The following is a 12,945-nucleotide window of genomic DNA, read 5'->3' as shown; positions in this document are numbered from 1 at the left end:
TTCAGTACGCTTTGCCTTCCCCTGGTTTAATACCTACAGTTCAGAGTTCATTGTTATAGTAGCTATCCAGAAGACAAGTACAATCGGCCCTTCAAGTCCGTGGACTTGAAAATCCATGGAGGGGCAACTGTCATTAATCCCAATGGGGTGTGCGCCCATTGCGCATGCCCCATTCAAACCTATGGGGCTTGAATATGCATGGGTTTTGGAACTCGTGAAGGGTTCTGGACCATTTCTCCCGCAAGTTCCAAGGGGCGACTGTAATATACTTAAAATAATAATCTACTTGTGAGACAGTGGCTGCATGGATATAAAATCTTGAAGCAATATTGATATTAAGGAAATTAACTAGCATTTATGCAGTTTAACTGAAGTATAATAGATGCTTAAGGGTTGTCTTCACAGCCATTTAAAATGTATTTCTTCTGAAGCAAATTTTGAATGGTTGGTAGCACATGGTGACTACTGAATTTTCATAAGAACTTAATTTCCTTACTAATCTTTTTTTTTTTTTTTTTTTATGCACAGGCCTTGATGTTAAAAGTGAAGCATGTCAGCGATTTTTTCGAGATGGTTTAACTATCTCCTTCACAAAAATCCTTACAGATGAAGCAGTGAGTGGCTGGAAGTTTGAAATTCATGTGAGTTTGTGTTAGGTACCAACTTTTGTGAGCATGATACAAGTAATTTCAGTATGTTAAATATTAATTTGAATACCCAGAGCTGTTGGCAAGTCTGCCTTCTCACTTTCTTACTATAAAACTTCTGTAATCTAAATCTAAGTGTTTTGAAATAATTTAATGCAACAAAATTTTAAAGAATTTTCTTCCTTATAATAAAAATTCTTTGTGGGGATTTCAATATCAGGCAAAGCTAACAAACAATTTTGTTCCCTAACAGAGATGTATAATTAACAACACTCACCGTCTAGTTGAACTCTGTGTGGCGAAGCTGGCCCAAGATTGGTTTCCTCTTCTTGAACTTCTTGCAATGGCCTTAAATCCTCATTGCAAATTCCATCTTTACAATGGTACACGTCCCTCTGAAACTGTTCCTGCTGGAGTTCAGTTGGCTGAAGATGAACTTTATGCTCGTCCTCCAGACCCACGATCACCGAAGGTGTGTTGATTGAAATGTTGAACCAACAGTGAACTTTTGATCAACCTGTCTAGACACCTGTGGACAACAGCTTTCTGGGGTGTTAAGTTTTCCTTTTCAGTTTTGGCTAAGCCAAATATATAGGAATCTTGTGAAACAGAAACTGATTTTGTTCTTGTCTGTTTGCTAGTGCATTCTAAATTGATTCGTAAAGACAGCATAGCCTGTTATACATTTGCTAAAGAAAGTATGGCATCAGAATACAATTTGAGTTTCTAGTGTCCTGGGCCGTGGAACTGTTTTCATAACACAGTTTCATGTGTTGTATTCTAAGTGGTAAATTGGATTTTATTAAATATTCAGCATCAAATAATATTGACTGTGGGCACTTGAACCTATGCAAAAAAAATGTGAACACAGCCAATCTTGTGTTGGCTATTCCCAGTGAAATTCAGTACTGTGATTTTAAACTGCTAAATTGCAACTTTGAAACCTGGTGATTTAATTTGTGTAAATTAATGGAATATACCTGTTCCCTGAAATGAAACCTGTCCTTGAGGAGCCAGAGACAAGTAGGTCTATGGAATGTCCATAGTCTGGTGCATATGAAACACTGCTTAAACCTCAGCCTTGAGTTGAAGAAGCAGGCCACATGATTGTATACCCCTTTCCTCAACCCACCTTGATTAGCATGAATTTTGTTCCCTCTTTTGTCTTCTTTAACCATGATCATTTTTAGTTCAGTGTTAATGTTAAATTGGCCAGTGCTAACCATGATTCTCCTCAGTCAGAATATGGTTTTTAAAAATCCTGTGTAAGAGTAAAGGTTGAGAAATATTAACTATGATTAATGTAGCTACATATTCATAATCCTTCTCCCCAGTGTAAATTAAAACTAATGAAAGCTGCTACCTTCTTTGTAATAATAATCACTGGCATGTATGCTATAGCATTTATTTTTAGGGAACCTCAAGGGTGGAGTGCCTTAGTTTACATTATAAGAAGCTTGAAGAGAATTCAATGTAGTTGTCTCCTCTAGATGCCTGTTATGTTCTTTTTCATGGGCTATGTAACTGAAAACATGGAAGTTTTTGGGTTTTAAATGAGCTCCATTCAGAGCATGCTAGAGCAGAAAATGCAGATTTAGAGTTATAGTCTTGCCCTCTACCCTGCCTCCCTCTAGTGTCTGATGCAAAAGAAAATATTAGATTCTTTCTGTCACAAGAAAACAAACTTATGTTTATAATATTACTTTTCTAATACTACCTTTCTAAATAGCAAATTGCTGGTGACATAACTTTTCAAAGGATAAAGTATTTGAGAAATTAAGAGTAGTAGTACAAGCACACAGTCAAGGTTAAATGTGCACACCATTTTCCAGTTCCAAGCAAAATGATATACAGGGCATATTCTTTGCAACATAAATCTTTGTTTGGTGGTAGAAATTACTTGTAAAGCAGGAAAAATTGTTTTGCAGGGTTGGCTAGTAGATCTCATCAACAAGTTTGGCACATTAAATGGGTTTCAGATCCTACATGATCGTTTTATGAGTGGATCAGCACTGAATGTTCAAATTATTGCAGCTCTCATCAAGTAAGTTCTTTTTCTAAGTATGTATTAGGGACATATCAACTCAGTACAGCAGAATCCTTCAGGTTGATTCAAGTATCTATCTCATTATGGACCTCAGCACAGTTATTACTATCATTGTAGCTTAGGTGTATATATTTTCGCTTCTTTCAAACTGTGAAGTACTTTTCAGTTTTCTACCCAGTTTTAAAATTCATCGTTTTATATATGTAAAAAAGTTTAAAAGATGTTAATATCTGCACTAAAACAGTGGTTTGTATAAGCTGGTGGCTTTGACTTAGTGCAAAAATGGGCAATGTGACCTTTTAGATGTTTTTCCATAGTGGCTGGTGGTAGATGGTGGGAGTTCTAGTCCAACATCATTGGAAAAAAAACAATACATTCTTCACTCTGGACCTAGCAAAAATGTGTTTCTGCTTGCACTTGTTATTTCCCATTGTGTTATGGCAAGGTCCCCCAACTCTCAGGGGCAGCTTTTCTTGGAAAAGAGGATGGAATACCTAAGTGGGCAGAACCGAAATACTGTCTAACATGACCCAAAATGTTTTCCTCTAACATGAGTAGGGAGCGTACAACCTACAGGCTACATGTAGCTCCCAGAGCTGTTTTTGGGATACTGTGGTCCTCCAGGTGTTTTGGACTTCAGCTCTCAGAAGCCTCAGCCATCTTGGCCAATGGTCTGCGATTCTGGGCGCTGAAGTCCAAAACACCTGGAAGACCAGACTTTGGGAATCACTGCTCTAGAGCCCTCCTTGCCCCTTTTAAAAATTTTTAAAAGTCAGAATCTTCCACTGTGTCCTCTAGGACAATTTTGTGTTGCAGTTTCTGATCTCACTCATTTTTGGTATAGGAGACTTATTTTTAAAGCAGGAGATTACACCTGGAAGCAGGAAGTTTTATAAGACACGAAGTAAACATTCTTCTTCAGATGTATAAACCTGTGGTGTGAAGTCGAAGGCTTTCATGGCCAGAATCCAAAGGTTTTTTTTGGGTTTTGTTTTTTGTTGGGTTTTGGGGCTATGTGGCTGTGTTGTGGAAGAGTTTATTCCTGATGTTTTGCTAGCAGCAGAGTCTAAAAGTAAAAGTTCGGGAGGCTTCAGATTTTTCCCAGTAGAAAGTTATCATCTGAATTGGAATGCAGAAATAGCTGTGCTTTTGCGGGAGCAGAATCTCATCTGAGATGTGTACAACCAGTAGTTTTTTCTTGTGTAGAAAATTAAATGATATATCTGAATTATATCATCTGGTTGAACAAAAGAGTATATTATATTATTATGCAGTAGCACATTTGGGATGCTGTATTTAATATGTATGTCTATATGTATAAAGATCTGAGGAACTTCACCTGAGAGATCTTGCCTCCAGTAAATGAAATTGTATAAACGATCAACAAATACCATTTTGCTAAAAATCCAAAGCTTCTCCCCGCCCCCACAGTAACTTGTTTGTGTTGACAGATAACAGCAGTAATATATTGGCTAGCCTTGCTGAAACACTTATTCTGCTCCATTTTGGGTTACCTGCAATTTTTAGTTTTTAGTCTAGCTTCTATTTTTACTGTCATTATTTCCCTGTGTCCAGAAAACTTTGAGAGACTAAATGTATTGGATAACCAAGTAGATACTCATTAAGACTTAATCAGATGTTATTCTCAAATACATTTTTTGCTTTAATGGAAGTGGTGGATAGAAATGTACTTCCTAAACTTACGGCAAAATGTATGGTAATAAAACTCACTGTGAGAGCCTGAGCACCTCTCAGTGGCATCCACCATTTCGTCTCTCAATGGTTGCCTTGCCTGAGAAGGGTTTTGGTATTGAAATGTAACTTCCATTAGAAGCCTCTGTCCCAAGAACACTGGGTTGACACATACTGTTGTATTAGGTGGAGGGGAGTGAATTATGAGGAGAAAATGCAGTTATGGTTGTGAGTCTTCGTTCTGAACTTCTGAATTGCCCTCCTCTAGTAGTAGTTGCCAGTCCTCCTTTGCCACTCACTGATGGGATGGCAAAATGGAAGCATTTCAGTGTAGCATTCATTAGCTTGCTTTTAATGCCTTGCGTTCATCAAATTTTTCTAAAACATGTACTTAACGCTTCTGTTCAGGATTACCTAAAATATTACTTTAAGCTTTTACACTGATCTTTTTTCCTCTAGACCATTTGGACAGTGCTATGAGTTTCTGACACTGCATACAGTGAAGAAATACTTCCTTCCCATTATAGAAATGGTTCCACAGTTTTTAGAAAACTTAACTGATGATGAACTCAAAAAAGAAGCCAAGAATGAAGCCAAAAATGATGCATTGTCAATGATAATCAAATCATTAAAGAACTTAGCCTCGAGAGTACCAGGACAAGAGGAAACCGTAAAAAACTTAGAAATATTTAGATTAAAAATGATTCTTAGGTAAGGTTCTCTTCTACTGAGGGTTTGGAGGGATGTATGTTGGGAGAAGTATCTTGTACGCCTTCTCTGATACATAATTTTCCCCACAGGTTGTTGCAAATTTCATCTTTCAATGGAAAAATGAATGCATTAAATGAAGTTAATAAAGTAATATCTAGTGTGTCATATTATACCCATCGACATGGCAATCCTGAAGAAGAGGAGTGGCTGACCGCAGAAAGAATGGCAGTAAGTTTATTTACACTCATCTAGTGACAATCATTTAAATATTTTGTATCTTTATTTGCTTGTTTGTTCATTAAAGGTAAATAATTTATTTCCATGTTTTTAATGGTTTAATGTTTTGACATGTTATATTATTGTGATGTTTTAAATTCTATTTTTAAAATTATACTGTTTTTAAAGTATTTTTGTGAGCTAACTTGGGTCCAATTTAGGAGAAAGGTGGCAGATTAATTAATTAGTTTGATATCCTGTGAGCTTCCATAGCTGAGAAGGCCCTCTCCTTGTTACAACACAGGGTATTGAACTCACTAGTGGGACACAGAGGACATCCCTTCCTGGCACAGACAGTTCCATATGGGAAGAGGTGCTCTCTTCAGTATTAAGTCTCAGCTCATTTTGGGGCTTTAAATATCATAAACACTTTAAGTTCTGACCAGAAATGTTTTGACAGTCTGCAGTTCTTCTAAGACTGACATTATGTAGCGCCTATATGAGCCATTGTGGTTTAGTAAACATTGAACTATGACTCTGGAGACCAGGGTTCAAATCCCTACTTATGGAAACTCACTGGATGACCTTGGACAAGTCACACACTCTCGGACTCAGAGGAAGGCAAAGGCAATACAGCCTCAGAAACAACCACAGCCAGCTCAAGCAAGGACACTGCTGGAGAGCAGGGTGGACAGTGCCCTAACCACATACCTGTTCCATTCCTCTGACCCAACACAAGGTACACATCCTCAAAACTAGTACCTGAGCAGATAGATTTCCTCAGGAGGAAGGTGTAATTCTTATGGATAATGGCAATTCCATTCCCTAGCCCTCCAACCCAGGTTGGTCCAGTGGGTTTCCATGAGTATCTGCGTACAAAAATCTGAGGCAAAGTTCGTATATCCATTTATCTCTTTTATAAATGCCAGGTCAGCCCCTTTATTCACAGCAAATACATGGATAGTAGTTGCTTTACTATGGATTCACCTGGCATTCAGGAGCAGTATCGGCAGATCAGAGGGTGATCTGCCATGGCAACTTAAATCTTGAGTGTTGGGGAAAAGGCTGAAACAGAGGACAGATCTCAAATATCTGTCCTGCTTTTATTTATTTAGAATATTTATACTCTGTTCCTCAGTGACAAAGGGGCTCAGACAGTTTACAGATTCTTAATTTGACAGTTCCCTGCCCTCAGGTTTATAATCTAAAAAGACATGACACAAAAAGAGAAGGGAATGGCAGTGAGGAAGGGGTTCAAGTCCAGCAGATACTGCCAGTTCTTCTCTCCCTCCAAGGCTAGGATACTGGCAATTGGAATGGAGGGAAGGTCCTCCATCTGCCTCCGAGGCTAAGCATAGTGGAGCTGTGACTGCCTCTCCTTCTCTCCCTCTGAGGCCTTTCTTTTACCTGGCATGCCCTGCCCCCAGCACAACAGCTCTGCCTCAAATTACATCAATAGTGTGTCCTCACTCCTCTTCCTTTCCCTGAGATTCATCCAAACACATGTACCATACTGAACCAGCAGATTATTTTTGTAACAAATTATTTTGATACATCTTGCCATATGCTTTTAAACATATTAGCTTAGAAAACTAAAAATAATAGGGTAATACAGTCCGTCCTCGCCTTACACAGGGGATCCGTTCTGGATCCCTCCGCATAAGGCGAATTCCGCCTATGCTCAAGCCCCATTGGAAACAATGGGGCTCGTGCACGGTGGCGCGGTGGTGCAGGCACGCGCAGGGCGCAACGGGCACGCGCGCCCATTCAATTGAATGGGATGCGCCACCCCTTCTGCCCCGCGTGCGCCTCACGGCTTGAGTGCATATGCTCAAGGCCGCGTATGGCGCGCCCGCGTATAGCGCAGGCGCGCTGTAATGGCAAAAACTAAAAAAAACCCCAATGTTTACTGAAATAGAAGTTTTCACTTCCACTTATTAAAAAAACAATTATTGTGTTGCCAAGGCAAACCTGTCATGGTGTTTTCTTTGTAAGATTTCTCTTCCTCGGAGGCTGAGAGAGTTTGACTTGCCCATGGTCATCCAGTGGGTTTCCGTGATTGAGTGGAAATTTGAACCCTGGTCTCCAAAGTCATTAGCCAATGTTCAAACCACTCCACCACACTGCTTGTCAAAAAACAAAACAAAAAAAACAAAACAAAAAAAACAACAAGTTATACTGGACAAATTTTAGAGGAAAGTGAATTCAACAGGTCATACTACCATTGTCCAAAAGAGTTATGTCACAGGTTAAAACCTTACTCTAGAATCTTTTGCTAATAATATAATAATAATATAATTTATTTGTATCTGCCCAATCACGAGGAATCCGGGCGGCTAACAGCAGTGGGGAAATACAATATAAAAATTACAATAAAATACAAATATAGATACAATAGCAATGAAGCAAATTTAACAAATACAATAGCAATTTAACAATACAATACAAATGTAACAAATACAACAGCAATCAACAAAGAAAATAAAAGCATTACAATCCAATGAATTCATAATTAATCCCTTTCCCAGTTCCCCAACACAGGTTCAAATCGCAACAAAAAATACATGGTAATTATAACAGCAGTAAAGTTAACAAAGCAAAATACATAACAATTAATAGAATAAGAACAAGTGAAAAGAAAAAAAATCCCTATTCTCAACCCCCAGCCATCTCAAACCTAAAAAACAGTATAAACTATACCAAAATTAAAGAGGGGGGGGGGAGACAAGACTCCTCCTCAAGTCTTGGAGCTGAGGCATGGGTGGAGCCCAGGTGGAAGGAAGGCAGGAAACACTTTTGCTATTAGCATATCCTGTGTATTTTGTATTCTAAGCTCAAATTTGGTGGTGGTGGTGATGTTTCAATTTATTTTAATGATGTGGCATTATAAGGGTCATAAATGATAAAGTTTAGAGGTTAAAGGAGAAGCTAGGTCATTGAAATGCAAAGCGGTTGAGTTGTGTAATCACCACTTCTAAATGTTGCTCTGTTTGCCCACTCATATAAAACATTGTAGTTGAAGCATCTGTCCCAATGACACATAATTTTAATATGATGATGCCAAGTGCTGTTGTGAGGAGGTCACTGGTCCTTAGCTTTTGAGATTTCTGCCAAATAGTTGATCCTTGGTATTAGTTGTACATTGCATAGTACGTGAGTGATGTGAGATATGGAATAGTCAACAGAGAAGAATTCTTACAGGGGGAAAAATACTGGCAGCCAAGATTAGGGCTACTGACTTAGTGGTGTTCCTAAAATATGTTTAGTTCTTTCTGTGTTTGGGAATGGGTTGGATATCATTGTTATTTACTGTCATTTGAAATTAAAAACAAAAACAAAAAGTAACACTTCTGTCTTTATTTAATATTTTTCACCTTTTTAAAATTTAGGAATGGATCCAGCAGAATAATATATTATCGATTGTGTTAAGGGATAGTCTACATCAACCTCAGTATGTAGAAAAATTAGAAAAAATTCTTCGTTTTGTCATTAAAGAAAAGGCCCTCACCTTGCAAGACCTTGACAATATTTGGGCTGCACAGGTAAAAACTAGACAACTTTAATACTCAGAGCAAGTTGACTTTATATCACATATGATGCAACTGTTTGGATTTAAATTGTTTTATGTTTTATGGTACAAATGTTAAGCTGACATTTTGATTTTCCATAAATATTTTTATTCTCTGATTAACTCTAAAAATCTGAAATGTGGTGTCTTTACTTTTTGATAGTTGATTATGGATTGGGCCTCCATTCTGTCAGGGCCTAGGATGCCATGTCTCTTCTTCCCCTCTTCTTTCTTCAAGTTGAGCCTTTGTCCCTCTGCAACTTTCTCATCTTTATTAGGAAATATTTTCCCCTCCTGATAAAGAAAGGGAACTACTGTAACTTGCTTTATGATTTCCCTCTCAGATTCTTGGGACAGAAATCAGAAAATGGAGAGTTATAAAATATGTTTGCTGCACTAGACCCAGTGCACCATAGTTACACTCTCAGGATTTTCATTACTTGAAAATAGCCCCCTTTATATTTTTAATCATAACTTCATTATTTTTTCATTTTTCTTCCATTATCTCACTTTTGTATGCTCATGTTTATCCAACTCTCCTCTGCCAAAATTATTTTACCTTGCATAGTATTACAGTGAGACTCTATTACTTAAATATGACTACATCAGCTTCTTTTGCTGTGCTGTGCTGCACAAATTTCTTATCCTTATATTGAAAGCCTTCTGTAGTCTTGTCTCTCCTTTTCTCTTTGCGCTTATATCCCAACACATCCTTCGTGAGCATTGTGTATCCATTGCCTTGGGCCATCCAGAAATCTCCTTATCTTTAAAATAATTCTTTCCATTTCCTTTGATTCCCCCTATTCCTGAAGCTGCTGGTCCAACTGCCTGCTCTATTTTTAAAAATCCTTCCTCAACCTCACTTTTGCCAGGAAGTCTTTGGATATATCCCAAGTTCTATATCTTACTGAAATTTAGCTAAAGCACATGTTATTGAAACAACCACATATTCTATCATACTTACTGTACCTATGCCTCCATTACTCCCTATTTCTGCTTATTTTGCATTGTAATCCCTTTTGGAGAGGGAAATATTTGTAACAAGATGGAAAACTCCAGATGTTTTTGGCCTAGAGCTCCCATCAGCACCAGTCAGCATAGATATATATAAGAGATTGTGGGAACTGTAGTCTGAAAGCATCTGGAGTCACAGCTGCCCTTCCCTGTTTTATAAAGTGTGATGTATATAGATATATAAATGACTACTAACACTTGCATTTATATCAATATTTATTAACAAATATTAAATTATTTTTCATACACATATACCTTATAAATATAAAAATAACTGCAAATAATAACATAAATTACTCAAATATGTATCAGTTCCTCTTTGTAGGATACCTTGTGGGTAAATTGTAAGACAAATTAATAATAATGTTACTTTGGTATAAAGATAGCATCAAATGGTCTTACCATTATTTATAATCAAGGCAGGAAAACATGAAGCCATTGTGAAGAATGTACATGACCTCCTTGCAAAATTAGCCTGGGATTTCTCTCCTGAACAACTTGACCATCTGTTTGATTGTTTTAAGGTAATTGTTTACATATTAATCTCATACTGTTCCTTAATGTCCTCTGGACAAAGTAGAGTAAAAGTTTAAGATCAAAGCTCCACCTTGTTTGTTGGAGTGAAGTTTTTGTTGGAATAGTTCTTTAAAAATCCAAATTAGTGATACTGGTGTAGGAAATACAGATATTACATTATGTTGAAGTTTAGTTAGGTAAAAAATGGGTGAGGGTTTTTTAAAACACATTTTTAAAATTAAATGATAACATTTTAAGTGAAGAAATATTCACATCTACCTTATATAGGCATCTTCCTGCTTGAAAGCAATGGAGTTTGCTGTGATACATACAAATGAAGTTTTGGAAAGGTCATTCTTGGGATGGCAGATGGAGCAATTCACCACGGTTGGGTTTATCCCACACTCCAGCCAATCTTGCAGGAATCAACATTCTGTAGTTGGTTACACACTAAATCTAATTGCAATGCACTCTTTGAAAATGATCTAAAATGATCTTTCTATTTTCATTGTTCATCATTTTCATTGTAATCTGTGCTCATGGAAAGTAGACTTTATTTAGCATTTTAATAATTTTATTTCTGTTGTGAGTGGTATTTTTATATGGACTGGTGATTTCCCTTTGTTTTTAGGCAAGTTGGACAAATGCAAGCAAAAAGCAGCGTGAAAAGCTACTCGAACTAATTCGTCGTCTTGCAGAAGATGATAAAGATGGAGTGATGGCACACAAAGTACTAAACCTTTTATGGAATTTAGCACATAGTGATGATGTTCCAGTTGATATCATGGACCAAGCTCTCAGTGCCCACATTAAAATCTTAGATTATAGTTGTTCTCAGGTAAATAAATCATCTTACTGTCTGTCTGTTGATATTAAATTAGTTGCTTTATGTGAAATGCTTTGGTGTTGTACAAAGAAACCCTTCTGTTTGTGTGTTCTGTCCTTGCTCTACAGCTCTGTTTTCATCAGTTCCTATAGAAGAAATCATTTGCTATTACATCTGAATCAGAAGACAGTGTATTTTTTTACTTCCTTCCCTTTCACTAACTATCTCTTCATCTTATTCAGCAACAGCTTAAGTTTATGATGTAAAAATTGGCCAGCTCAATTTAGCAGGCACCCTTAACAATTAATAGGAAGCAGAGGGAGGGGTATGAAAGTCCTCAGTTGTTCACAGTCTTCTAAACGAGCACGTGTGGGGGTACAGTTGTGGCCAGCCAGAATTTTTGGGATTGTAGCTTCCATATTTCCTCACTATTCACTATATTGAATAGGTCTCCTGGAAGTTGTAGGCCAAAATATCCGGAGAGTGAACTCCTCTCCCCCACTTGAAATCATAGTTTTAAATTGAAACAGTTGAATATTCTGTTTATGTACCATTTTTTCCTACCTGTCTTAACGCCCACCTCCATTTTATTGACTGTTGTGTTCTAGAAAGAGGAACTCAGTCTTTCAATAAAATACATTGTCTTTTAAACACTTCTTAGTTTACAGCTCAGATGTTAAATGAATTAATTGATTAAATAGATGTATTTTTTTATTTTCCAACATAAACGTAATTCACAAGTCATTATAATTCTTGTTAGATCTTTTGTGTTTAACATAATCTAAATTTTGATACCTCTAAAGGTTTGTTGATATACATACCATACTGAATTTCCTGTTTCCCATATTAAACACACATTACTTCTATATACAAATCAAATAATATTCTTTCCAAATAGATTATTCTACCTTTTCTTATTATAAAATGTGTTTGTCTTCCCATAATTTTGAAACCTTTTTCCATTTTTCATCATACTGTGAATCATAAATTAGAACATTCATTATATTTCTGTATGTACCTTCAAGTCACCTATTGCCTTTGGTGACCCCAAGAATTTCATGAGATTTTCTTAGGCAAGTCATACTCAGAGGTGGCTTACCATTCTCCTCTTCTGAAATACAGCCTACATCACCTGGTATTCATGGGCAGTCTCCCATCCAAGTACTAGCATCCCCTGCCCAAAGTATTGCTGCAGGAGCAATCATTCCTTTGAATATACTATTAATTAGTTTTCTTTGCTTATAAATATCTTGATTTCATGTAGATGTTAGAAAGACACTTGATAATGAGATTATTCAGTTTGTTCAGGGTGAGGTCCTGACGTTCATCTTTCTATGATGAAAATATTGACACAAAAAAGTGAAAAGGAATGGGTTTGGAAGGGTTGATTCTGTGGGGTTTATTTTTTGTTGATGCCCCCCCCTATTTATTTATTTATTTATTTATTTATTTATTTGGCTTTTTGTTCTTTGCCGCCATTGCCGACAGGTCAGTGCTAAAGCTCTGAAGGCCTTGAAAAAACTCTGGGAAAAGATTAGAAAAAAATTTCCTGCCTTTTTAAAGGCCCCTGAAAAAATGGGTGGTGGAATATTCTCTTTCAAAATTAAGAATATATGTTCAAGAGAAAAAGATATTACTGTGCTATATTCTTATAGGGCTCCTATTCCACTTTTACTGCTCTGGTTGCCTCCTATAGCATTCTGGGGTT

General features: G+C 37.0%; 1 protein-coding gene across 4 annotated transcripts in view; it reads left to right on the top strand.

Annotated features, from left to right (window-relative positions):
* USP9X (ubiquitin specific peptidase 9 X-linked) overlaps positions 1–12,945 on the top strand; it is a 361,613-nt gene that overhangs the window by 291,155 nt on the left and 57,513 nt on the right. For all 4 annotated transcript variants that reach the window (XR_006102822.1, XM_042457061.1, XM_042457060.1 and 1 more), the window contains exons 5-12: positions 529–641; positions 901–1,119; positions 2,576–2,691; positions 4,846–5,097; positions 5,187–5,325; positions 8,703–8,855; positions 10,315–10,419; positions 11,043–11,249. Coding sequence is in view for 3 of the 4 variants with exons in the window: in XM_042457061.1 (XP_042312995.1) it covers positions 529–641; positions 901–1,119; positions 2,576–2,691; positions 4,846–5,097; positions 5,187–5,325; positions 8,703–8,855; positions 10,315–10,419; positions 11,043–11,249 (1,304 nt within the window). In the remaining variant the exon portion in view is untranslated. The remainder of the gene's footprint in view (positions 1–528; positions 642–900; positions 1,120–2,575; positions 2,692–4,845; positions 5,098–5,186; positions 5,326–8,702; positions 8,856–10,314; positions 10,420–11,042; positions 11,250–12,945) is intronic.

The sequence above is a fragment of the Sceloporus undulatus genome, chromosome 3, assembly GCF_019175285.1.
Source record: "Sceloporus undulatus isolate JIND9_A2432 ecotype Alabama chromosome 3, SceUnd_v1.1, whole genome shotgun sequence".
In the NCBI taxonomy this organism is placed as follows: domain Eukaryota; kingdom Metazoa; phylum Chordata; class Lepidosauria; order Squamata; family Phrynosomatidae; genus Sceloporus; species Sceloporus undulatus.
The sequence above is the reverse complement of the archived record's forward strand: the minus strand, read 5'-3'. Positions and strand labels throughout refer to the sequence as shown.